We start from the raw sequence: 27,148 nt of genomic DNA, 5'->3' as shown, positions 1-27,148 counted from the left end.
ACTTATTTCTTCTTTGACTCTCTTTCCCCAAGCAGTTCAAGGGGGCCATATACAAAGACGAGAAAGAGTTCAAGTTTTCTTAAATGACTTTAATTGGAGACGCAAGACTCTAAAGCCTCACTCTGTGGGACAGCATTTGGTCCCCAGTGCGGGTAGGGAGAAATGCATGATTGAGGTTGAAATAGGGAGCCCCAGTCTCCCTGTCTTCCATTTTGGAGCTTATGCAAATTTTGGCTGCTGAATGAGACTTATAATTATGTTAGCGATACCAAACTATAGGTTCCTTTCTTCTTCTGCTGTAGAATCTTCCTATGAGGGAAACTCTTCTAAAAACTCTTTGGGATCAAAGTTCAATTCTGTAACTGCACTTAATGTCTATAAATAGGAAGTTTCTTGATGCAGTTACCTAGCTGCAAAAAAAAAAAAAATCAGGCCTGGAGGAGTCTACTCCCTCTCCAGCCTGCTCACTGCATCAGCCCTTACCCTCTCACAGACCCTGTTCTGCGAGTGTTACAACCCTCGGAAAGACCGAACACCTGCCCTTGATCTCCACAGCCTGATTTCTTTGAAGGCCCAGTACAGGGGTGATTACAGTTTGCAGCGCTGTGTACACAGCCATTATGGTAATCTGGGATTTCTATCAGCCGTTCTTCCTAAGAACAATTGAAAACATCTTCACAGTAAAAATAGCATCAGGTTTGCCTTCTTACCAATCCCCAGAAGAGGAAGTGGAGCAAACCCCTTCACTTTGCATTGAAAGGAAACATGAGGCCTGGAGAGCCTTCTTCATGGTTCCATCTCCCTTCAGGGCAAAGAGCTATGGAGGGTCCCAACCTTCTATTTCTAAAGTGCTGGAGGACAAAGATTTGACTGTTTTTCTAACTTGTATAGTTTCCTTCTTTCCCATAGGAACATTTCTGGATTGGGGAATTCCTTCCAGTCTCCTCTAATCCCATACCCTCCAGTGCAGAGAAAATAGCATCTCGGTCCTACAAGACCTCTCACTGCCCTCATATGCCTTTCTGGCTTGAAACTCTAATGGATGGAGGACACCACATAGGCTGTTGCGATGTACTTCTTGCCATTTCCATAGGTTGACTTGTTCCAGGTATAGGTCTGGATGGCCAAGGGATGTCCACCCAGGCTCAGCTGGCACCTGTGGGGAGAGATCACCAAATAATAGGGACTTGCTTCACTCCACCTCCATCTCCAGGCTGGAAGGACTGAGTTTAGCCCATGCAGAAGGGCTCTACCTTGTCTTACCCTTTAGGGGAGCTGCCACAGCTTGCTTCAGCCACTGCCTCCAGCTCCCCACATGTAGAGCACCCTTTCAAAATCTGTCTTATTTTCTATCTTCTTAAAGAATACTGCTTCTCATCTTTCCTAGAGGAATGTTCTCAAATCCAACTCTAGGGCTGAAACCCACAGAAATGAAATGTTTGCTTAGGGTTTCAGAAGTGATTAGACCCAGAGTCTTCAGATGTTAGGGAAGATGAGACCCGTGGTTTCCAGCTGTGCTCTCTGGGGCTCCAGAGTCCCCCAAGCAGCCTCAGGAGCCAAGTAGGGAGGCTTCCCCGCATGTTCCGTCACTTCAGTCACGTCCGACTCTTTGCAGTCCTATGGACGGTAGCCAACCAGGCTCCTCTGTCCATGGGATTCTCCAGGCAGGAATACTGGAGTGGGCTGTCATGAGCTCCTCCAGGGGATCTTCCCAACCCAGACATCGAACCCAGGTCACCTACATTGGCAGGTGGGTTCTTTACCACTAGTGCTACCTGTGAAGAGTCTAGAGAGGCTTGCAGCCCCAGGGCAGTCCCATGTCTAGCTGTGTGACACATTAAGCTCCTGCATAAGATTGCGCTTGGTGAAGGAGGGGACATAGGTCTGTTGCTGGGATGAAGCTTGGCAGCCATGTGACATCTCATCAACAGCTTCACAATCCAAGAGAGAAAACTGAGCCCCAGAGCAGCGATTTGCCCACACCCTCCTGGGCCGCCAGGACTTACACTTTGCCTGGCCTGGCAATGAAGCACAGAGAGTAGAGCGCCATCTCAAACTCAGGGCTGCTGCCAATGAAAGCTGAGCCCACTTCCTTGTAGTACCCATCCCAGTTGAACTGCATGGCCAGCACGTCGGGGTAAGAATCCCACTGCAGAGAGAAGGATGGCAAAGAGGGTCTGGTGAGTGCCCCAACACAGTCAGAGACAGGGGTGGCCAGGATGTGTCGGGGGCCCGAGGGGGCCCATGTGAGCTTTCTGGGGAGAGTGAATTCTCTAAGTCAACAGAAGAAGCAGCCTGCCTGCTAAGGTGTCTGAGTTCCGCTCAGACCCTCTGTTTGGAACCACCATCTCACTTCCCCCAGGAAGGCCAGAGTCAGAATCCATGTGCCCAATGCCAGGGGAGCAGGGACATAACTGTTCCCAGTAACCTTCATACATGGAAGAAGAAGACAGTTTAGTGTCCCCAAATTGTTTCCAGACTTAGGGCAGCAAAGGCTTATAAAAATATAAGAAACTTAACTCAGACTAGCCAGACTGAAACTTCAGCTGACTCCACATTCTAAGGAAATTCAGGCAGCTGGTATTTGCATATCTTTGATTTTCCTCTCTGAGAATCCTCCCCTCCTACCCTTTTCCATCCACAGAGGATGCCCTCTGTCCCCTCCTGCCCCCTGCACCTCGGGAGCCCTCACTGTTTGGAAGCATGCTGGCTGGATAAACCTACTTTCCAGCAAATAGGAAAGTCATATACACAATCCCGGATGGGCTGCCAAGAGGGTCAGGGTGAGAGACAAGCCTGCCTGTTCAGAATGCAGAATGAGGACAAAAAGTCTGGGTGCTAACAAGGCTTTTCCAGCCTATGAGGTCAGCATCAGTACTCACAGGCCCATCATAGATGTGACTGTAATAGTCCACCAGGCCCTCCTTCTCTTGCATGTAGAAACGGATCCAGTTATGGAAGCCAGTGACCTTGCCTTTTTTGACTTCACCTATGATAAAGAGATCAGGGTGGGTGATCTGGGCCTCCCCTCCATCCTCTTTCCCTACTCCCATGCCAAGGCTGTCCCCCTTCTCTAGTCTCTGACTCCTAGGATGTCCACCCCAACTTCCTGGAGGCCCTCACATCCCTAATTCTCAGCTCTGGAAGCTTCCCCCACCCCAACCATCATTTCAGCTCAAGCCCTCGGGAGAGTTTCTTCCCCTGGCTGACCCTGGACCAATCTAAGATCCTCTAGTCATTTCCCTAGGAACAGGCCAGTTTTGGTGGGAGCTTGGCGGGGTGTGGCAGTGCAGGAAAAGAACGTGGTCTTCTTGGGAAGCAGCCGGCCAAGCGCTGGAAGCAAAGGACCACTGACAGGTAGACAACCATGGCCTCAAAGGCATCTCCCTTCCTATGTGTGCTCGTTGGGAGCCCCAGTATCTGGGCTTCTTTCTCCCTCAGATACTCCAGAGGACACCGGTCCTCAAGAATGGCTCCTCAGTCCCCTCCCTCTTGGCCTGCGAGCTGGTATGGCTGCTGATTCATCAGTGTGGACACTGCCCCATGCCTGAGGGAAGCGTCCCTCTTCATCCCTCCACCTCTTTCTTCCCAAGCAGAGTAATCCCACCTGAGAAGACGTGCTCAAAGCCACTTGAGTCCCTCTCTTCTTTGCTTCTGGAATACAGCCCAAACCACATGTTTTTTAGGTCGCTGACGAACTCCTGTTCCGAGCTGTAGCGGTCTGGGGAGAGGAGCACAGAAGACTTAGGAGAGGGGAAGGCAGGGCCAGGTCTTGGGAAGCAAGGAAGGGCCATCTTTCCCAACTCGACAAGAGGCAGGTGTTTATTTAGCAGTTATCTTTGGGGCACCTGTCCTGTGCCAGGCCCAGACCTGAAGGCTGAGGATTCATCAGGGAATCACAAGGACCAGATCCCTGACTTTATAGTTTACATTCCAGTGGAGGACACAAATGATAAACAAATGAACAGGATGATTTCAGATAAGTGCTATGAAGAAAACAAAGGAGATTATCCCATGATGACTGGCGGTGGGGATGAGGTGCTCTTCTAGAAAGCCAGAAACGCCTCTGAGAAGGCACTAATCAGAGATCTGAAGGATAAGGAGTCAGCTGTACAAAGACCTGGGAGAGACATGCTTACACGTAGAAGAAACAGCAGGTGCAAAGGCTCCAGGATGCCTTGAACTTGGTGTTCAGAGAGCTAAGAGTCTACACGGGGAAGCACAGTGAGCAAGAGGGGAGAGTGGTGGGAGAGGGGGTCTGAGAGGCAGTCAGAAGTCAGCATACAAGGGTTGGAGCTTGATCAAACAGTAATAATAACAAAAGTATTTTAGAGTTACTATGTTCTATGTGCCTGGCACTGCTTTGCTGCTGCTGCTAAGTTGCTTCAATCGTGTCCGACTCTGTGCAACCCCACAGACAGCAGCCCACCAGGCTCCTCCGTCCCTGGGATTCTCCGAGCAAGAACACTAGAGTGGGTTGCCATTTCCTTCTCCAGTGCATGAAAGTAAAAAATAAAAGTGAAGTCGCTCAGTCGTGTCCAACTCTTAGCGACCCCATGGACTGCAGCCCACCAGGCTCCTCTGTCCCCGGGATTCTCCAGGCAAGAGTACTGGAGTGGGGTGCCATTGCCTTCTCCTGGCACTGTTTTAACTGCTTTCAATTCTCACATTGATTCTTCATGTCAGAGTGGTATCAGGCTTGGACTCCAAAATCACTGCTGACAGTGACTGCAGCCATGAAATTAAAAGACGCTTACTCCTTGAAAGAAAAGTTATGAGAAATCTAGACAACACATTAAAAAGCAGAGACATCACTTTGCCAACAAAGGTCCGTATAGTCAAAGCTGTGGCTTTTCCAGTAGTCATGTACGGATGTGAGAGTTGGACCATAAAGAAGGCTGAGCACCAGAGAATTGATGCCTTTGAATTGTGGTGCTGGAGAAGACTTTTGAGAGTCCCTTGGACTACAAGGAGATCAAACCAGTCAATCCTAAAGGAAGTCAATCCTAAAGGAAGTCAACCCTGAATATCCATTGGAAGGACTGATGCTGAAGCCCCAATAATTTGGCCACTTGATATGAAGAGCTGGCTCACTGGAAAAGACCCTGATGCTGGGAAAGGTTGAGGGCAGCAGGAGAAGGAGGCAGCAGAGGATGAGATGGTTGGATGGCATCACTGTCTCAGTGGGCATGAGCTGAGCAAACTCCAGGAGATGGTGAAGGATATGGAAGCCTGGTGTACTGCAGTTCATAGGATCACATAGTCGGACAGGACTTAGCAACTGAACAACAACAACAACAATTCCTGGTGGAGGAAATGGGGGTGGAGAGTGGTGACATAAAGAGAAGAATCAAATATAACTCCTGGGCTTTGGGTACAGGCAGCTGGATGAATTATGGAACTATTAATGAGATGGGGAAGGCTGAGAAAGGAGCGGGTCTGTCTGGAGGAAGAGGCAGGAACTGTGAGTTCTCTTTACACTAAGCTCTGAGTAGATGCCAGTTAGGCAAGTGGAGATGTCAGGAAGGCCAGTGAGACCCAAAGGAAAGGTCAGGGCTGGGGATCTGAATTAGGGAGCCATCAAATACCAACGGTTTACTGCCTAGAATTGTGAGAGGGGACATAGAAGATGTACCAGACATATTCCCTCCTTCAAGGACTTAAAACATAGCTGGAAAACAAGACTAAAGATACATGACATACCATATAGCTGATTCACTTTGCTGTACAGTAGAAACTAACACTACATTAGAAAGCAACTATACTCCAATAAAAATTAGTTTAAAAAAATAAAAATATACGATGTAACAGAGAAGAGCTTCACAGTCTGAATGACGACTGCTTTTCACTGAGTACTTTCCATGCATCACTTTCCCAAGATCCCACTGCACAGACAAGGCTCAGACAGGGTCCAAGGGTCAAAGGGCCCCGGGTCACTTGCTTCATTAGCAAGTGAAAGCAAGTCTCTCTGCTCCAAGGGTATTTTGAGACAGAGTCCAAACCCTTGCCGCAAGCTGGGGCGAGTGCAGCTTCATAACGAGGTAGAATGTGAGCTAGAACTTTAAGAAGTGGGATTTGGACAGGGAGAGAAGGAAGACTGGGTGAGCAGTGGAAGAGCCTGCAGTAGGGCTGTCTGTCTCCACCTCCAAAATCCTCTCGCGTGTTTACCACAAAGAGGACACCAGGGGGCAGTGCAGGATCACGCCCTCTTCCTAGGGTTTGCTTGTGTGTCACCGGCTTTACCTAAACAAAGTTACTAACTTAACCAGGCCACCCAAGGATGGAATGCGGTGTCTGAGCAGAGGCCATCCTCCGCCCCGCCAGCAAGGGACGACCTGGCTGGAGCCGCCCCCAGGCCAGGCCCGGCTGCCTGGAGTTCAGGGAAGGAATTCAGAGGACACTAACAAACACACCCCATGCCAAGAAGCCCTGAGGCCCAAGCCATTTTTGGTCTGATTCGAATGTATCTCTATTGGAACCGTTCCAGCCAGAACCCTTCCCGGTAAAACTTCCTACTCTGAACCTTTGTGGATTTTCTGTTGCTGCTTCCCCAGCAAAAAAAAAAAAAAAAAAGTGAAGTGGGCTGGCCTCCTTCCTGGACTTATTGCCTGAGAAAGGAGCAGGGACAGGGACTCTTCCTGCCTGGAAAATGGTGCTGAGCCTGGGGTCCACTGAGGGGGCGGGGTGGGGGGGTGACTCACAGCCTGCAGTGAACCCTGAGACTGACATACGCATGGAGAATAAACGAGGTGGCTGAAAGAAAGTGAAAGTGTTAGCCGCTCAGTCGTGTTCACTCTTTGCGGCCCCATGGACTGTAGCCCACCAGGTTCCTCTGTCCGTGGGATTCTCCAGGCAAGAATACTGGAGTGGCTTGCCATTCCCTTCTCCAGGGGTTCTTCCCGACCTAGGGATAGAATCGTTTCCTGCATTGCAGGCAGATTCTTTACTGTCTGAGCCACCAGGGAAGCCCCCTGGTGCTGAGATTAGGTTAAAAGACATGATGACTCCCAAGCCAGGCAGGGGATTCTTCAGCTCCTGCTGGAGTCCATGGGCTCCTTTCTCTGGCCCCTTCCCTGCCCCCTCCCAGGTGTACACTGGCCTCCACCTAAATCCTCACCTGCTCTCCTAACCTGCCCATCATGGAGCCCCGTCCCCGGCAGGCACACCCCGAGTCCTCAGCATGACCTCCCTCACGGGCCTAGGGGGAGGCCTCACCGCCTCACTCACTCTGCTGGTGGAGGAAGCCGTAGAGTTCCTTCATGACAGCCGTCTTCATGATCTCTCTGAGGAAGGTGTCCTGCTCAGCCAGCTCCTGGGCTGTGAAGTGCTCCCCGCGGCCCGTGGCCCGCTGGTAGTTGTTGAGGAGGTTGATGAAGGCGGCGTAGGTCGGCTTAGAGAAGAGCTTCTCATTGACATATGTGAAGAGCCTTGGGGAGGTAGAGTGAGGCCCAGTGAGAGGCCTGGACATGGAGCAGAAACACTCCAGAATGTCCAGATGCAGGGCAAGCATATGAGGATTGGGTGCAGAGGCAGAATGGGGCCCTCAGATACTCTTGGGGACAATGCATGAGGTCACTCTTTTCTCCACTTCATCTCTTGGAAGGTCAGTTCTATTCTCAGCCAATCCATCTATCCTAAGTTGCTTCTATCATGTCTGACTCTTTGCAACCCCATGGACTGTAGCCTGCCAGGCTCCTCTGTCCATGGGATTCTCCAAGCAAGAATACTGGAGTGGGTTGCCACTTCCTTCTCCAGGGGATCTTCCCAACCCAGGGACAGAACCCACACCTCTTAAGTCTCCTGCACTGGCAGACAGGCTCTTTAGCACTAGTGCCACCTGGGAAAGCTCAGAAACCCTTCCACATGGATGCCCACAGGCCCTCAGGGCGGCTTTATATGTCTGCAGAGAACCAGTTTCCCCTCTGCCTTCGATCCTACCTGCCTTAGAAGAAAAGAGCTGAGGCACCAAAGGAGGCAAAACTCGGGGAGAGACTTTGCTGGAAGAGGTGTTCAGGGAACTCACGGCTCTGGGCAGTGGTCTACTCGGTCTCTGGTCTCTGAGGGCAAGATGCAGTTTTGGCTGTTGAGAACGATGTCTTCCTTCCGGGCTTTGTTGGTGTCTGCCCTGTAGATCTTCTCAGAGACACTCTGCAGTTCTTCCTTGCTTATGGCATCGCTGCTGTGGGAGAAGCCCTCTGAGAGGAATTGGGGGAGGGGTATCTCAGAGCTCGATGGAGGCCAGGAGGCAAGTAGCTATCTGTGAACATCCCCGCTCAGGTATCTTCCAGAAGCCAGCATCAGGGGAGGGGGCTGCAGTCGGGCACCCTAGTGACTGCAGGGCAGTGGCCTAGAGACTGTTAGTCCCGCAGTTGCGTCCAACTCTTTGCGACCCCATGGACTGTAGCTCACCAGGCTCCTCTGTCCGTGGAACTCTCCAGGCAAGAGTACTGGAGTGGGTAGCCATTTCTTCTCCAAGGGACCTTCCCAACCCAGGGATCGAACCCAGGGCTCCTGCATTGCAGGCAGATTCTTAACCATCTGAGCCACCCAGGGAAGCCCTAAGAGCCTAAAGATCCTTACACTTAGCACAAAATACCCACACGGTCCCCTGCCACTAGGAAGGTTTTTGCACTTTGGCAAGCATCAGGATCATTTGGAGGGTTTGTGAAAACATATCAGTGGGCCCCATCCCAGAGTTTCTGATTCTGTGGATCTAGGCTGAGCCCTAGAGCTTCCACGTCTAATAAATTCCCAGATTATGCTCATGCTACTGGTCCAGGGGCCACACTTGGAGAACCATTGCTCTAGAGAGTCCCCCTGCCTCCAGGGCTATGCTGAAGGGAGCGGGAGACTGACCATGGCCACACAGGCTCTCAAAATCCTCGCAGCAGTTTCCAAACTCTGGGCAGCGGGCATTACAGTGGCATGGGTGGTGCTTGTCGAAGGCCTCCAGGCAGCGTCCCTGGCAGGAGTTGGGTGCCAAGTATAAGCCTGAGAAGACAGAGAGGAGGTGTGTCCTGACCAGACCGCTAGGGGTCGCTCTGTCGTGTCAGCGGCCAGGCCAGGCCCCCTCCCCCAGCCCACTGCCAGCCCCTCAATCCCCACCCCCCTACCAGCCTCGCTCTCCTGCTTCCTATTAAAGAACTCCAGGGAAGGAAAACAAACAAGCTTAATTGGTGCACACCCTTCACAGTCAGGAAGTCCTTTCTGATGCTGAACTCTCCTTTCTGGCCTGTTGTTTTTATAATCTTCCCTCTCTAAAAATAAAATCTCTTAACCCTCCCTCTCCCTCTTGCAGGCTTCAGACTCTTTCCTGCCTACCCCCTCAGCTCACTGAGGCCCCCAGGGCTTCCTCCTGCCCAGGCCTCAAGAGTCCAGTGAGCCCCTCACCACGTCCAGGTGCTAGATTTGGGGTCGTGGCTGGCTTAGGCCGGGGCCTATTGCTCACCTTTGACATGGCTCACCTCTCCTTGCCCCATCCCGTGTCCCTTGTCCTTTCCCAAAGGCCCCCCAGAGGCAGACTCACTGCTAGCCAGGGCGCCCTCCGTCTCCTCTTCCAGCTCCAGGAATGGCTCTGGTTCTATGGGATTCTCATCAGCTGTAGGTCAGAGAAGTAAAGTCACCAGTCATCCCCAAGGGGCCCCTCCTCTTTATCCCTCGTTCTCAGTCCTCCCAACCAAGCATGTGCAGTGGAAAGAAATACAAAACCGGGGCTCGGGTACAGTAAACAAGTACCAGGTGAAGGAGGAGAAAAATAGAAAATGTGAGACGGAGGGGGATTGAAAACCATTCTGAAACATGAAAGAACACCCCCAGGCATGACCTTCCTCACCATTTACCCTATGACCCTCCTCACCATTTACCCTATGACCCTCCTCACCATTTACCCTTCTGGTACTCAGTGTTGTTGTTCGGTCACAAAGTCATCTCCGATTCTTTTGCAACCCCGTGGACTGTGGCCCACCAGGCTCCTCTGTCCATAGAATTCTCCAGGTGGGCTACCATTTCTTCTCCAGGGGATCTTCCCAACCCAGGGATCAAACCCGCATCTCCTGCTTTGGCAGGCAGATTCTTTACCACTGAGCCGCCAGGGAAGCCTGGTATTCTCTGTGCTCACCCGTAAAAATGGGAGTGGGGACAAAAAGTGGTCCCTTCTGAGATGAAAACTCTGAGGTTGGTATGACTTTTCTTTAATATAAATTGATAGATATGAATCCCCCAAATGACAAGGCCCTCACTTAGGAACATCCCTTACCTATAATAACTCCCAGGGTCAAGGGTGAACTTCTCCCAGGCCTCAGGGAATAAGAACTGTTTCCTGAGTTACCAACTTCCCTTCTTTCTTCACAGTTGCACTTGGCAATGGCCACAAAGGCTGCATTTGGGGGAAGGGCGTTCAGAAAGGCACATTCCTACTGTGCCCCACCCCCCTGCATGCAAGCAGACTGACTGCAGCCTGGGCTCTAGGCAGAGAAGGATGGAGTGGGGGTGGGGAGGAAGAGGAAGGCATGACCTGGGGACTCAGCTCCTCTCTCATCAGAGTGGAATAAATTCCACCCCCTGCCCACCGCTCAAAGCCAACACTATGACAAAGTGCTTCCTAATCTGTTCTTGTGTTCACCACATGGTATGGGTTATTACCATCAGATTCCATGTTTGTGTGCTAAGTCGCTTCAGTCGTGTCCAACTCTGCGACCCCATGGACTGTTAGCCTGCCAGGCTCCTCTGTCTGTGGGATTCTCCAGGCAAGAATCCTGGAGTGGGTTGCCATACCCTCCTCCAGGGATCTTCCCCATTTAGGGATCGAACCCGCGACTCCTAAGTCTCCTACATTGGCAGGTGGGTTCTTTAGCACTAGCACCACCTGGGAAGCCCATCAGAACCATGGGGCAGGTTATTCACCGTCAACAAACCTCTCCAATCACTTGCTTTCTGCCAGCCTGCGTTAATGCTGACAATCCACAGGGTTCTTAACTCAGCCACACTTTATGCTGAATAGATTTCTGTGAGCTAATCTAGGGTCTCAACCATCATTTATAATATATTTTCTATAGGAAAAGGGCCCTGAATTGCACATCAGGGACAGGGATGAAATGGTTGCTAAGCTGAGAATGTTGACACGGCAAGCTGATGGTCCACGGTGAACAAGCCACCCTGTGTCTGCTGAATGAGGGTCTGATTCTGGCACTGAGCTCTGGGCCTGGGTTTCCCTGCCTGGACCTGAACTGCTAGTGCACTGGCGTTTTTGTGCAAATCGAATTAGCGTTCCTTAGGCTGGAAGCACCTCTGACGGCACATGGCTGGGTCAGTGGAGACCACACTCGGGCAGATTAGGAAAAAGTACTCCTATTTCTCAGCAGACACAGCTCTTCACCAAGACGCGTGGCTTAGCGAGAAGGATCCAGATTCAGCTTCGGTTCAGCTTGCCTTCTCAATCAGAGGCTCTTGTGCAGTACACAACGCGCACAACTGTATGCAGCTGGCCGTTAGGTACCAGGGCTCCAGTGACCATGTTTTCCAAGCTGGGAGTCAGGGCATACGATTGGACAGTAAACTTAGCAGAAGACCATTTACCTAGGTGTCTAAAACATGGGAAGCACCAAAATAAGGGCATTATGCTAAATGAGTTTTTCAAATTTAAAACTGGGTAATCGGAACAGCAGAACAACTGGCTTTTGCGGGTGGTACTTGTCCCGCTTAACCCTTGGCCTAGGAATGATGTGCAGCCACCCAGTCCACTCGTGATAGGAAAAGCAAAAGTGTTAGCCGCTCAGTTGTGTCCGACTCTTTGCGACCCCATGGATTGTATTCTGCCAGGCTCCTCTGTCCATGGGATTCTCCAGGCAAGAATACTGGAATGGGTAGCCATTCCCTTCTCCAGGGGATCTTCCCGACCCAGGGATCAGACCTGAGGCTTCCATATTGCAAGCAGATTCTTTACCGTCTGAGCTACCAGGGAAGCCCTGTGATAGCAAAAGTGGTGTAAATTGTGATGGTCATTGACACTCTGTGTTCTTCCTGGTGGCGTCCAAGTTGGGAACATTCACTACCATTTGTTTACTTTTGCAAATAATAATTGGTAATGTCATATATGCTAAAATCATATTTTCATCTTTTCACTTTTTTTCAATTCCTTAAACTTTCCAGATATTAATACTAATAGTTCAGACAAATGTTCCAGGTAAATGACTTCTATTTTAAGTTGGGGTCTTACATTGGGGACATCCTAATCCTCTTCAAGTCCTTTGAGCACCGTGATCAGTCTGGAACCCTGCTCTGGATAGTTGGACATCCTGGCCGGCAGTCCCTCAAGCAGGCTAGATGTGGTCATGGCCTGGCCTGCTGTACCTCCCAGACCCTTCATCCCACAAGGAGGCTCACCTGTACACAGCTGCTCATAGTCTTCACAGCAGTCCCCGTGCCGGGAACACCGGCGGTCACACTGGCAGACCGCATCCCGGTCAAATCTCTCATTACAGCGAGATGCACATGACTTCCTGTTGCCTACGGTCAGTAAAGGTCACAGACTCAGCTCCTTGGGGATTCTACTCTGCTCATCACAGTACCCTCTGCAGGAGGGTTCACAGACAGGGACCAGGGACTTACCTAGCAGGAAAGGTCATTACTAGCTGCCAGGGAGAAGTACACACACAGCCTCCCATGCCTCTCCCGCACTCCCCACCAGCCATCACCCACCACCCACTGACTACTGCAGGGTTCATAATATAGACCAAGACCACAGACTCAGATGCCTACTGGAACTAGACCTGTAACACAAACGAGTCAAGATCAGGGAGGCAGTAGGAAGAGGTGGGGACTGTGAGAGACTCGGAAACAATGCCCCGCCTGAGACTGGCAGCCGCTAGCAGCTCCAGCCAATTGTAGCCATTTGGGATGCAGGCTGAGTGTTGCCAGAGCCTCCAGTTTTTTGGTTTTTTTTTTTTTTTTTTTTCAAGAGAAGCCTTCATTTTTATGTATATTTTCCAATTTTAAAAATTCGGAGAGACCAAAGAAAGAGGTCTGTGGGCTGGGCTTGGCCCAGAGACCGTCATTCCCCTGTCACGCTGCGGACGGTGGATCACGGTTGTTCTAACGACCCCACCTGTCCTCTCCCCGTGACTCATTCCCTGCCTCTCATCCTGTCCCTTTTACACCTTCTGCTTCTTTGTTCTTCCCTCCCCTTAGCCTGCTCTCTCTGCACCCCCTTCCCCACTTGGTACAGCTTTCTGTCTCTTCTAGTCTTGGGAATGTGTTTGGATTAGTTTCGTTCAGGGTGGGGACTGAGGTGGGTGTGGGTGAGAATTGGGCTTTGGAACAAGATCTGTTATGCAACCACAGACCACATCCCTTGCTCCAGCCAAATGACTTGCAGAAGCAAGCTTTTGGTCACAAGGGGCATAAAACAAGAAATTTTGAAAGAAATGGTACAAACCCACCACCACTGCTAAAAAAAACAAGCCCACCACAGCAAAGACAGTGGTAGGAGGGTGAGCCAGGTCAAGCTGGCTGCGCTCTCTTTCCTTCCACTCTAGGCTTTAAGGGTGATAACACAGCCTTTGTTTCCACTTGAGGTCCCTGAGGTTTGGATTTAGCGGGTTCTGGGTTTAGGGTCAGGCTGTGGGTTACAGAGAATGTCAGATCAGAGTCAGAGTCACATTTAACACTGGAATTTGTATGAATGAAGAAACTTAAACCTAATTTGAGCCAGCGATGGGGCTTGTTAGGTTTAGAGGAAGAGCTACAGATAGGATTTGGGCTTGAGTTAATTACTGGTGAAAATAACAATGTTGCATTGCTGTCTGGATAAGGAATGAGGAGTAGGTCTAAAACCACATTCAGGGTTGAGGAATGTGTCAAAACCAGGAGAGGACAAATAATCCCAGTTTTGCCTTTGGTCCTGGCTGCTGTTTCACACAGGTATAGCATCGCTTAGGGTGGAGGTGGAGATAGGGCTATGGGCTGGGTTACTGGCTTGGGATTAGGGCTTACACTGTTCTAATGAGGATGACACGGCAGAGAAGCCAAGAACCCAGACTCTGGCACCAAACTGCTGGAGGCTGGAATTCTAGTTCTGCTGCTTTCTAGCTACGTGTTCTTGGGCAAGTTATTTCACCTGCTGTGCCCCAGGTTCCTTCTCAGTAAAAGTATGGCAGTAATGGAGCCCATCTCATAGAATATTCATAAGAATTCAATGAGTTACTTTTTGGAAAGCACTTAAGACACTGCAGGACACAGTAGCACCATGTAAGTGTTAGATAAATAAGCGGTCAGCACTCCATGCGCATCTTCTTCAAGGCGGTAAGTGTCCAGACTGGCTGGAGCAGTCTTCCCTGTCTACATGCCTGATCTAGCTGACTGCCTCCCTGGGATTCAGCCAGGCCATCCCTTGGGCTGACAGTTTCTAGCTGACATCATCGCTATGGGTCTGTGTTCTTTACATCAAAGAGGTTCTTTACATCATGTCAAGGTTAACCCAGGTTCTGAGGCAACTTCACATAAAGGGCCTCCAAAGTGGCCAGAAACTCAGAGCCAGTGAATCGTCCCTAGAGAAGACCGGGTCAAGGCCACTCGTCCCTCCAAGCCCAGGGGAACGCCCCCTGAATCTTAAGTGATGCTCCCTTGGAGCCCACATGCAAAGAACTTAAGGAGAAGTTTTCAGCCCAGGAGGAAGGCTGTGTCAGCTGCCTGCTCAGTAGCCTGGCAGTACACCCAGAATCCAAAGGCAGAGAACTCAGACAAATCAGGACAACCTTCTTAAATGGGCCAGATCAGCAGAGTCCAAGGAAGGAGTTCACTCCAGTCCAGCAGCTGGCGCCAGTTGAGAAGGGCTGCAAGTGAATGATCAGCTCTGTAGAGCTCAGGAGGACACCCCGCACTGGCCCTGGCTGAGTGAACTCTTTCATCTCTATTCAAGAGCTTTGTCATCCCTGGAAACCCCGAGCCAGAGATCCTTCACACTTCCTTGTAAACCTGACCATCTGCTTTAAGAGGACCTTGGGGTGTGAGGGGATGGGGAGGGGGTGGGAGAGACTTTTCCTCATAGGCCTCTCTGCTGTATCTGTTCTGGGGACCCTCTGGGGACTAGTCACCATGATTACTTACTCCAGTGCTCCCAGCCTGCAGCTCCGATCCACACAAACCCTCTGTGTACACCTCGCTCTTCAGCCAGGCACCTGAATCACTGCTCCAGTAACACTCTTGCTCATCTCTCTCTTTTTTTTCGTACTCTATTTTGGCCTATCTTTACCTTCACAGAGCTTATCAACAAAGCTTCACAGAGCTTATCACCCACCCCACCCCCACCTCTGGCCAACAATCCCTACATGAAATGCTAAATTTCTCTAAACACTCCAAAACTCAAATGTGCCAGAATGCCCACCCCCTATCCGTACTGCCCATCAAGAAACTTGGTCCCAAGCCTGGGTGTCCCCTGTATGACAGTGCTCCGCCCCTCTGATATTTAGGGAATCCTACATCCATGCTGCTCCGGGGGCCCCAGGTGCTGTTCCCATGGAGATCTAGCCCACCAAGATGATTCACTCCCAGCCTCAATTCACCTGAAATAACTGAGGACCTAAGACTGGCTCCCATGCTATTTGTACTCGCATCTAAGTTCTGAGATGTTGGCAGAAGACAGACAAGAACCGAGCCCCTTTCTCCCACTTTAGGAAAGAAGGAGGCATCACCCACTGGACCCTGACATCTCCATCAGTCCCGCAGCAGGATCAGACCACCAGCCCCAGGGGCAAGGGCTCCACCTTGCCTTTCTGAAGCCACTGTAGCGTCTGCCCTCAGGAGTACCCCCCAGGGACCGAATGTCTCCAGTTGCTCTCATCTCCTGAGACTGGGATGCCCCAACCCCACGGCCACTGCTTCACACTAACCCTGAAGCTCTACACCCTCCCTCCCTCTCTACCACGAGCTCTGTGCCACCCGGGCCCGGCTGCTCTGCCCCGTGTGCAGGAGTGGAGGTACAGCATCCCAGCAAGTGGGGAGGCCTGGAAATGACTTCCCCCTCCGAAGTCTTTTCATTTAGTTTCTTTGGTGGTCTCCTTACCCAAAACCTCATGGGAAATGATTTTATGTATTTATATAAATTATTTTACATAAATAAATATTTATTATATCATATTAATGATTAATATATTATAATACAGGTAAAATATACATGATCTTATATGTATTTACATTACGGGCTTCCCTGGTGGCTCAGGGGTAAAGAATCTGCCTGCCAGTGCAGGAGACTCAGGTTCAATCCCTGGGTCAGGAAGATCCCCTGGAGAAGGAAGTAGCACCCGGCTCCGGTATTCTTGCCTGAGAAATCCCATGGAGAGAGGAGCCTGGTGGCCTACAGTCCATGAGGTCACAAAGAGTCAGGCACGACTGAGTGACTAAATGACAATTTATAATCACAATCATAATCAAAGACCCATTCTTGGAGACATCATTCCATGTAGGGTGCTTCTGATGTATTGTCTTATTTAATCCTTATGACAGTCCTGTGTAGGAACACCCTGGTGGGGTGCAGTGGGTATCAAGCTCGGATTCTTTCTCCTCTGGGCAGAGGAGGCTTCCCCAACACCCCTCAGCTCAGCCCCCTCCCTTGGCACTCTCCCTGCTCACCCAGTAACCACCAGTTAACACGGCAGCACCAGCGCCTGCCCCCTGCTGAACAGGAATGTGTTCCCATCCTCAGCACTGGTCCCATCCCTGCACCACTAGTACCTGGGGGCCTGGACCTTTCTCCACTTTAGGTCCTCTACCAGGGACGAGACGGAGTCCTCTGACCACGTGGCCTGCCTCCTGGTTGGGGGCTCTACCCCTGGAGCCTGCCCACCGACTAGGGCTTCGTAGGGAAAAGTCCCACCCAGACAGCTCACCCCTCACCCAGGTAGCAGAGGAAGTGACCAAGGGCGGCCAGGCCACGCAAACCCAGCCAGTCACAGTCCAGCTTCACACCATATGGTGGCCTTGGAAAACAAAACCTTGGTGAAATCAAGTCAAGCTGGACTAAGGGTTGTTTGGGGCTCATCTTCCAAGGAGCCCCGGCCCATCAGTCCTGCAGCTCCCTTCACACAGCCCATCTACTCCACAGGCAACACCTGCCTCAGACCAGGCCTGGTCTGGGGGTCCAAGACTTTTGGACAGAGCTGGCCCTCCCTTATCTCACGACCCTCACGCTCTCCCTCCCAGGTGCCCCAGCTCTCTGCAGGACCCCTGTCATCCACACCAGCAGTGACTTACCGGCCCAGGCCAGGCCGCAGAGCATGGCCACTGTCAGGGGTACACAGGCCCTCATGGCGTCCAGTCGGAGGCCAGAAGGAGATGGCTGGTGGGCTCTGACTAGCGTCCACGTGAATGTCACAGTTCCCAAATGAGCCTTCTGGCCCAGGCTGGTCCTTTTAAAGACATCAGACCTTGCGGATCTGGTGCCTCCAGATCCTTTCAGGAAGAAAAAAAGAGGAGGGAGGGACCCCAGATGGAAGGAGGCAGGGAGGAGGTGGGGCCTGACTGCTGTTAGAAGCCAGAGGCAAGGTGACTAAGGAGGCAGGTAACTCCAGATGTTTAGAACAGGTAATGCTAGCTGTTCGTAGCTTCGAAAATAGCCCACGCAAGCAGGCACAGCAACTCGGGCCTAGTTTGGGGGGGTTCTCTGTCCAGGTGAGAACTCATGGGCTTGTCTCTGGGTGATATCCTCTAAACATCCACCTACCTGAAAGCCAAGGGCCTGACCTTCCAAGGGGCTATGACTGGCTCCATCTTTGAACTCCAGGTGCTCAGCTTGAGGACTATAGTGAAAAGATCATTATGCGTTAGACAAATAGTAAGTGCTTAAGCAAGCTTTCGGCTTCCCTCGTAGCTCAGTGGCTAAAGAATCTGCCTGCAATGCAGGAGACCTGGGTTCGATTCCTGGGTTGGAAAGATCCCCTCGAGAAGGAAATGGCAACCCACTCCAGTATTCTTGCCTAGAGAATCCCATAGACAGAGGAACCTGGCAGGCTGCAGTCCATGGGGTCGCAAGAGTCAGACACGACTTAGCGATTACGCCACTACCACCAAGCAAGGTTTGGGGCACCGGAAGGAGTGATCTAGGAGACACGGGTCAGAAACAAGTGTGGCTCTTACTACATCAAGCTGCACGTAGCTACCTCATCCTTGAAATATGCAAATGGGCCTCTACTCTTACTGAGTCAGCATCTCAGGTTTTACCTGTTTTAGGTTCTCCCAAGCTCCAGGTTTATGAGGCTGGGGAGGGCAAGAGGCCTCTTAAAGGCTGCCGAAGGACCACCCTTCCCTTCCTCCTTCCTCCTCAACCCTGTTACATTCCTCTCCCCCATGGACCGACCCCGCAAGACACAAGGCTCTCAGGACTCCCATCATCCCAGGCCCAAGGGCAGAGATGCAGCAACGAAGAGCTTCCAAGCTCTCCCCTCCAACAAAGGTAAACTCTTCTAAGTGAAATGCCCTCTCCAGAAAGAGCCCTGCATGGAGAGTCTCAGCTATCTCAAAAAAGGAAAGTCTCATAGGAAAAGCCAAAACTGATGCACAGTTGAGACCACACTGTAGCAATTTTTCTTGGGGTAGAGTCAAGGCAAGCACAGCCTCCTCAACAAGTGCTTTTTAACAGTGGAAACTTCCTCTCTTTCAACTTCAATTTTCCTATCTTTGAAACAATGACGGGGTTATAGCTAATGATCCCTTCTAAGTTCTCAGATTCTAATTTTCAAGCTTCCTGTCCATGCCCTGTGGTGGGCAGCTGCAGTGAGTTAAGGAGAATCCCCCAAACCTCCCTGTGTGGAGATGAGACCAAACCGTGGACCCCTGGGAATGGAGCAGGCACTTTGTAAGGGACTTGCAGCGGGAACACAGTAAGGAGTAAGCCTCGCCCTTCTGTCCAGGAAGCCCGGTTAAAGGGAGTAGGCGTCCTTTGTTTGCATAAATGTCGTTTGCACAACCAGAAAGCAGGAGCTAAGCCTTCGCCAGCCAAAGTACTCGCCCTCCCTGGACTGGCAACACAGGGACATAGACACATTAGTTTAGGGATTAAAGGAGAGAGTCCCTGGCCGGGAGGAAGCAATGTAGCCTCAGAGTTTGGGACTGGAAGGTCTGTCCCTTCCAGGGGCCCAGCTGCGTGGACCTTGGGTAAGGCCAAAGCTCTCAGGGTGGGAGTGGGGTCTGGCCGGGGTTGCCCTGATGTCCAGCTGAACAGACTATGGGATGGAGCATCAAGTGTGGGAGCACTTCCCTCCTTCAGGGGAGTTTCAGGTCACGAGCAAGGCTGGGAGCTGGGGAGACCATTGAAACCAACCCCTCAGGGCCAGTGTGCTGATGCGGTCAACCTTAACAACAACTGCCAGCACTGACCGAGCACGTATTACGTGCCAGCCACAAAGAGCTGCCTACGTGCTGTTCCCTCCTCACTCACTGCAGTCCTTTAGAGGTACTGTTGTTGTGTGTAGCCCAGCAGATTCCTCAGTCTATAGACTTCTCTAGGCAAGAATACTGGAGTGGCTTGCCATGCCCTCCTCCAGGGGACCTTTCAACCCAGGGATCAAACCCACGTCTCCTACATTGCAAGCAGATTCTTTACTATCTGAGCCACCAGGGAAGCCCCAGGTACCATGGTTACCCTCATTTTACAGGTGAGGAAACTGAGGCACAGAAAGGTTGGGAGGTGTGCCTTAAACACCTGTTCCACCTCCCTTGTCCTCTCTGAAACTGAGGCCGAATCACTGCAGCCCAGGACCAGAGTCTGGATGGACCCTGCAGCTGGCTCAGCACAGGCGAGGCCTGGAGTCGCTTACTGAGGGGCCCCTGGCACCAGAAGATGCTGGACCTCCAGCCTCCCCCCAGCTGTGACCTGGGAGTGCCCCCAGGATGGCAGCCCCATCTCGTTACTTGTGGGCCACATTAATCTGTAGTTTCCTCTTACTGAGTGTCTTAGAATGGCTTCATGTGTGGTTTTCTCCCACATTGGTTTGCCTGCTGTGTACCACAGTTGGGTTTCCAGGAATTTTTTTTAAGTTCATGGGCATCCTTGACATTCAGTATCACATTCACCACCAGCCCTAGGCATATTCGTCAGACATGCCACCGGGCCCATTCGTACGTGATGTACCCAAGCTGTAAATCTGATTCTACTGGCCACACCATATCCTGGTACTCTGCCTGGAATGCCCTCCCCCCAACTCATCCGCTGTCCATCTCCTACTCATCCGCCAGCCCCAGAGCAAACCCACCCTTCCACAAAACCCGACTTCCTCCTCCACTCCTGCCTATGGACTCAGTTCCTACTATTTGTCACATGTGCCTTTGAAACACATCACACCTGAGACAGTGCTGCCAATGGAGTGGGGTTAACCGCTGCCCTTCCATTTAACTCTTCATCTGTACTGGTGGTCTCTTCAGCTGGCCTCTGAAATTCCTTGATCTAGGAACTCTGCCTCCTGCGTCCCCTCTACTGCCTTGTATTGCCCACCCAGTGAGCATTAGATTACAGTCAACTTGTGCCTGGGACCATCAATGAATCAGTGAATGAGGAGTGAATGAGTGAGCAGGCTGAGCCTTCCAGCCTCACTGTGATAAAGGCCCAAGGGAAGATGATGACAAAACAGAACAAATGGCTTCCTCCAGTCGGTCTGAAGGGTCCAGAATCAGTCCTGGGGGAGGACGTGGGAGAGCTCATGGGCAGCGGATGGAAGTGGGTGTAGGGATTCACTTTGTAGTAGTGTTGTCATAGCAAACACTATTTTCATCTGGGACTAATGGAAACCTGGGGGGACCCAAAGCCCCAAACCATTCCTTGGCACCATCACTGCAAAGGAGCAGCCAGTGCAGGGACTGGCTAGAACTCAGGATTCCAGCAAATTCTGAATCCACCATGTAGGTCATTCAACTTTATCCTGCTTTTTAGAATCCCAAATAATCAGCTGCCTGCACTTTTTGCCAACCTTGCTGTTTGTTTATACTGCTTGCTAGTGACTGTAAAATAAAACTTTTTCACGTCCCCGAACCCCAGTGGCTTCAGAGAGGTCTGGGGGCACAGATGGGAACAAAGAGAAGTGGATGAGACAGCAGACAGGGATAAGGAGGCTTGGAGAGACAGCAGGGGAGTGAGCAAGGGCAAGATCAAGGCAGAGTGCTGGGCGGAGGCCGACCAGGAACCAGGTGCAGGCATAAGGCGCCCTGCCCACCTCTCGCCCCAGGTGTGTTGGCACCGCCAGCTGCTCTGTCCTCACAAAGACGATGACAGGACTGGCAGGAGCAGTTCCCAACCCATGGCGTGGAGATCTGCAGTCTGGCGAAACTTTCATAATTACTTGCTGAAGTAGTTGAATGATGGGCGGTTTGCCTCTTCCTCGTTCATCTGAGCATGCGCTCTGTTATGCCAAGCCAAGCGGACCATGGGTGAGTTCTCAGCGTCATACAGGATGACGGACAGAGCGCACCGAAAGCTCAGACTGAAGCCAGCAGGGCACCATGCTGAGGCCACTGGTTCTAAGCCAGGCCGCCTGGGTCTGAATCCCAGCTCTGCCCGTCACCTGCTGTACAACCTTGGGCAAGTTCCCTGACCTCTCTGGGCCTTGGTTTCTCCTAGTAAGAATACCTTACAGGATAGGTTGTGGGACCGAATGGGTCAGTATTTGCCGAGTCTTAAAACAGTATCAGGCATGTAGCAAGACCAGGGAGGTGTGTGCTTTAAAAAATAAAAATAAAAAAGGTCTGGCCTCAAAACACAGCCATGGATGTTCCCCTGGAGGAAAGATCAACAGGCTGTGAATGGAGCTGAAGAAGAAGCTGTTCAAGCGGGCACTGGTGTTGAACCTGGAGTGGAGACTGAGGCATCAGGTGGCTGTGATAGATGAAGGGCTGATCACGCGGAACCACCTCAAGAAGCAGACATCCAGTGCGCGTGCCAACATTACTATGTGGGAAGAGGCACAGAAGACTCTCCCAGCAGAGCCAGCTTGCCCAGAAAGAGAAAGCAGCTATGAAAGTGGAATCCCCTCCCAAGCCAGCCAGGACTAGTGCGTGCGGACTAGGTTGCCTCACTCTTTGCGACCCTATGGACGGCAGCCCGCCAGGCTCGTCTGTCCATGGGATTCTCCAAGCAAGAATACTGGAGTGGGTTGTCATGCCCTCCCTCCAGGGGATCTTCCCAACCCAGTGATGGAACCCACATCTCTTACATCTCCTGCTTTGACAGGCAAGTTCTTTACTACCTGGGAAGCCCACAGCCCAAATCAAAAAAGAAGACAAAAGCCCCCCCAGACATAGAGGACCTTGAACATAAGAGCTAGATCTCAGAGCTCTTCCACCAGAAGATTTCAAGGGGAACCAGGAGGACTCGAAGCTTGTTTCAGCGGACTTTGGAGAAACTGTTCCTATTTTTCACTCCCTACAGATTCCTCTTCCCTAACAGCCTACTGACCTGCCCTGTAGGGATGTACTGAGAAAAGGAGGGTAGAGAAAAAAGATTGGAGAGCGGGTCCAAGCAGACAGCTCTATTTGTAACAGAGCCCAAGTGTTCTCTCTGAAATGTGTGTGGTTAAGCATGGGAATGGGCCATGAAAAGGGGCTGTGAGTGTGGAAACAACACAATTGGGAAACAGGACACACAGCGCTTACTTGAGCAAAGGCAACAAGAAGCCAACCTATGTGATGGCCCTGTTTCCCCAAAGAGTGACACTCCAACTTTGGATTTCTGACCAAAATGACTATTGTAGAGATGGCAGATGCAGTAAGTGTCCTGATATGAGCCCTGCCACCTGCCCTGTGTGATCGGGGCAGACTAGCGACCGTGGTTGTCTCTGCTTCCTTTGCTGGATTATGTTTTTAATAAAGTAAACATTATTTTTCCCTTATAAAAATAGGTTCACATAGAATCTAATTTACATGGATGCTTAGGGAAGGTCTCCCTGAAAAAATGACCTTTAAAGTGGCAATTTTTCTTTTTGTTTGCGGTAATTTCTCTAAGCTTCCCATTAGGTGATTTTTTTTTTTTTCTTTTTTGGCCCTGCCACATAGCTTGTGGGACCTTAATTCCCTGCATGCATGCTCAGTTGCTTCAATCGTGTCTAACTCTTCGCCACCCTATAGACTGTAACCCTCCAGGCTCCTCTGTCCTTAGGATTCTCCAGGCAAGAATACTGGAGTGGGTTGCTATTCCCTCCTCCAGGGGATCTTCCAAACCCAGGGATGGAACCTGCGTTTCTTATGTCTCCTGCCCTGACAGGCAGGTTCTTCACCGCTTGTGCCACCTGAGAAGCCCCGATCAGGGATCAAATCTGTGCCCCTGCAGGGGAAGCCAGGAGTCCTAACTACTGGACCACCAGAAAATTCTTTATAAGGTGATTTTTAAAAATAATTCCAAAAATAAATTTACATTCTCAAACTGTACATTTGAGTACTTTCAAGTCTTGGGGACGACACTTTAATGAGTCACACCATCTAGCTCACCTGGTTTGTTTGCCAAAGGTGACCACCTCTTTTCTGGGGGTCCAGCTGCAGCCTGGGGAACTGAGCTTTCTGCTGTGGGAATCTGAGCACTTCAGTGGGAACAATGCACAGCTCTGGCCCCCTGGGCCTTGGCTGTTGATGAGATTGCCAACAGTTACCTGGCCCAGAAGACAAAAACCAAGAAGAGGGACAAGGAAGGCTGGCCTCTTCAGTGGGCCTCCAGAGTCCAGTAGGCTCTGTCTCCAGCACACAGGTTGCCCTCCAGGGCCTGGTCCCAGTGAAGCTGAGTAGGTGGAGCTTGCCACCCACTTCTCTGTCCAACTATCACCACGGAGGATTCTGCCATATTCCCTAAGTCATACTCTGGACCTTGCCCTTGGCCCTCTGTCATGAACATTCCCTTTATGCCATTGCTTTAGGCTCTTCTTTTCCTGTTCTCCCCCTTAAAGTGACCTTTAGAAGTATTCGCTACAATCTTGACCATCAGAATCCTCCCAAGTTTGTTGTTCAGTTGTTAAGTCTTTCCAACTCTTTGTGACCTCATAGACTGCAGCACTCCAGGACCTCCTATCTGGGAGTCACTATCTCCCAGAGTTTCCTCAAACTCATGTCCATGGAGTGGGTGGTGCTATCTAACCATCTCATTCTCTGCGACCCCCTTTTCCTTTTGCCTTCAATCTTTCCCAGCATCAGGGTATTTTCCAATGAGTTGCTCTTTACATCAGGTGGCCAAAGTATTGGAGCTTCAGCTTCACCATCAGTCCTTCCAATGAATATTCAGGATTGATTTCCTTTAGGATGGACTAGTTTGATCTCCTTGCAGTCCAAGGGACTTTCAAGAGTCTTCTTCAATACCACAACGCAAAAGCATCAATTCTTCAGCGCTCAGCCTTCTTTATGGTCCAACTGTCACAACCCTACATGACTACTGGAAAAACCAGAGCTTTCACTACATGGACCTTTGACAGAAAAGTGATCTCTGCTTTTTAATATGCTGTCTAGGTTTGTCAAAGCTTTCCTTCTGAGGAACAAAAATCTTTTAATTTCCACATCCAGTTCTAACTGTTGCTTCTTGCTTGCATACAGGTGTCTCAGGAGACAGGTAAGGTGGTCTGGTAATCTCATCTAAGAATTATCCAGTTTGCTGTGATCCACACAGTCAAAGTCTTTAGCATAGTCAATGAAGCAGAATAGATGTTTTTCTGGAATTCCCTTGCTTTCTCTATGATGCAACGAATGTTGGCAATTTGATCTCTGGTTTCTCTGCCTTTTCTAAACCCAGTTTGTACATCTGGAAGTTCTCAGTTCATATATTGCTGAAGCCTAGCTAGTAAGGATTTCCTTACTAGCATGTGAAACGAGCACAATTGTAGAGTAGTCTGAACATCCTTTGGTATTGCCTTTCTTTGGGATTGGAATGAAAACTGACCTTTTCCAGTCCTGTGGCTACTGTTGAGTTTTCCAAATTTGCTGGCATATTGAGTGCAGCACTTTAACAGCATCAGCTGGAATTCCATCACCTCCACTAGCTTTGTTTGTAGTAATGCTTCCTAAGGCCCACTTGACTTCACACACCAGGATGTCTGGCTCTAGGTGAGTGACTACACCATTGTGGTTATCCAGTTACTAAGACTTTTTTTCATATAGTTCTTCTGTATATTCTGGCTATCTCTTCTTAATTCTGCCTCTGTTAGGTCCTTACTGTTTTTGTGCTTTATTGTGCCCATGCTTACGTGAAATATTCCCTTGATATCTCCAATTTGCTTGAAGAGACTGCTAGTCTTTCCCATTGGTTTCCTCTATTTCTTTGCATTGTTCACTTATGAAGGCTTTCTTTTCTCTCGTTGCTATCGTCTGGAACTCTGCATTCAGTTGGGTGTATCTTTCCCTTTCGCTTCTCTTTTTTCTCCCAAGTTACATACCTATGTAACAGGGACCTCCTAGAGACAACTGGAACTCAAGTAGGCTGCAGAAGGCAATATTAAGGGGCAGAGAACTCTCTGAGAATGCTTCTAACAAAATTGTGCTTGGGACTTCCCTAGTGGTCCAGGGGCTAAGACTCCCAGCTCCCAATCCAGAGGGCCCAAGTTTGATCCTTGGTTAGGGAACTGGATCCCAAATGCTGCAACTAAGAGTTTGAATGCTGCAGCTGAAGATCCTGCATGCTGCAAAGATCAACAATCCTGCATGTTGCAGTTAAGACCCAGCACAACCAAATAATTTTGTGACTGACTGTCCCTCCCACAGGCAGTCTGGCTGGGGGTTACCACGGGGAAGATTCTCAGGAAGTGGGGAGGGTCCACACCCTCACGACCCAAGAGGGTCACATCGCATGTGACGCCTTGCGCTAAGTCAAAGACAGCAGTTGCAAGAAAATATCACAAGCCCTTCTAATCCAAATCCCTGTTTATTAATAAGGAAGCTCAGCCCCCAGGAGAGGAAGGGCCTTGCCCAAGGCCACTGCTCGCCCATGGGAGGACTGCCCGGACACCAGCCTGTGCTGCCTCAAGCTCTGGTTTACAGAGCGATTTTTCTGGGAGGTGGAGTACGTTTTAAATGTCCTGTTGCCAAGGACGCAGCTAAAGTTTGCCCTATCGCCACCCCTGTGCTGGCTAGAGTCCCTTGAGTGCCAGGAAAGCCTTGCAATCTCCTTCACTCAGCAACTGGGAAGCAGCTCCAGCTGCCCACAGCTCACACACCAGTGAGGAAACTGAGGCCCAGGCCCTCCTCAAAGGCCAACAGCATGGCAGGCAGGGTCAGGCAAGGCCCTGGGCTCCCTGGCCCACAGGCCATACTGGTCAGAATCTAAACACACACAAAAACCCAGAATCTTACTCTTTCCCACATGACGTGGGTCTGGGCTCCAAGCCCAGCCGTCCTCCTTCTGGGGGTCCCGAGGCCCAGACTCTTGCAGCAGCAGCAGCCCTTTAGCCCCAGCAAGACCACTTGCCCTGTGACATACAGGTGTGAGAGGGATGAGCTCTCAAAGCACAGGGCAGTCGGATGCGGCCGGCTGGGAGGGATGGTAGCCCCATTTCAGAGCACTGTCAGGTTGGGGCTATGCTCAGGTCTTGAAGAGCCCAGAGTCTCGGAGAGGGTGCCTGGATTGGCTGGGGCAACCGGATGGGCCTGAGAGGATGCTTATTTCCAGCCCATGGCCTTGGCCTTCGCGTGAGAAGCCCAGGACTCTGGGGGCAGGGGCAAGGTTTGAGGACACATTCTGGAATGCATTTATGTTCTGGCCTACAGGTCCATGGAAGGGAGGAGAGATGGAGAACAATGGCCCAGTCAGAGACTGTCCCAGCCACCAGCCACCATACTGATACTTGGATGGCTGGTGCCAGTGGTGAGCTCAGAGCGCCCCAAGCCTGGGAGGCAGAGCTGTGCAGGCAGGCGTCCAGGACTCAAGGGGGCCAGAGAGTTGCAGCCAGGGGTGCAGCTGTGGGCCTGAGTGCTTAGGGGCAAGTAGTGAGATCCCATGGCCCCAAGCATCCACTGCTCTCTGGACTTGCCCTCTGTGGCATCTCCTCCCCTCTGCCGGCCTTCTGCATCAGTCTCCCTAGCTGGGTGGTCTGCTCCAGGAGGCCATAACCGCCTGTCTCATAGGTAGGACTGCCCTACCAAGCCCACAGTATTTCAAAATAAAAGGAGGGACTGCTGTGCCATTCTCAGTCATGTCTGACTCTTT

General features: G+C 51.0%; 2 protein-coding genes across 2 annotated transcripts; one reads left to right on the top strand and one right to left on the bottom strand.

Moving 5' to 3' along the window:
* Positions 1 to 1,035: 1,035 nt before the first annotated feature.
* Positions 1,036 to 17,299, bottom strand: ENDOU (endonuclease, poly(U) specific). The gene is made up of 10 exons (XM_068972074.1): positions 17,245 to 17,299; positions 12,382 to 12,504; positions 9,527 to 9,598; positions 8,857 to 8,991; positions 8,024 to 8,195; positions 7,228 to 7,427; positions 3,608 to 3,721; positions 2,883 to 2,989; positions 2,007 to 2,149; positions 1,036 to 1,156 (listed from the first exon to the last, which is right to left on the bottom strand). The coding sequence occupies exons 1-10, from the start codon at positions 17,297 to 17,299 to the stop codon at positions 1,036 to 1,038; spliced, it is 1,242 nt and encodes a 413-aa protein (XP_068828175.1).
* Positions 17,300 to 21,404: 4,105 nt separating this feature from the next.
* On the top strand, positions 21,405 to 22,301 carry C4H11orf98 (chromosome 4 C11orf98 homolog). The gene is given in 4 exon segments (XM_068971440.1): positions 21,405 to 21,559; positions 21,741 to 21,929; positions 21,931 to 22,032; positions 22,232 to 22,301. Coding segments are annotated over 4 exon segments (516 nt in total).
* Positions 22,302 to 27,148: the final 4,847 nt, after the last annotated feature.

The sequence above is a fragment of the Capricornis sumatraensis genome, chromosome 4 (genome assembly GCF_032405125.1).
Source record: "Capricornis sumatraensis isolate serow.1 chromosome 4, serow.2, whole genome shotgun sequence".
Lineage (NCBI taxonomy): Eukaryota > Metazoa > Chordata > Mammalia > Artiodactyla > Bovidae > Capricornis > Capricornis sumatraensis.
This window is presented reverse-complemented; position numbering and strand designations above follow the sequence as displayed.

What these genes read in the sequence shown, in the direction of transcription:
- ENDOU (XM_068972074.1), bottom strand. Translation starts at nt 17,299, where the DNA reads ATGAGGGCCTGTGTACCCCTGACAGTGGCCATGCTCTGCGGCCTGGCC. An exon ending in GGAGGGCGCCCTGGCTAGCA is followed by an intron (nt 8,992 to 9,526) that starts GTGAGTCTGCCT and finishes CTGTCTTCTCAG; the next exon opens with GCTTATACTTGGCACCCAAC. An exon ending in CGGCTTCCTCCACCAGCAGA is followed by an intron (nt 3,722 to 7,227) that starts GTGAGTGAGGCG and finishes TCCTCTCCCCAG; the next exon opens with ACCGCTACAGCTCGGAACAG.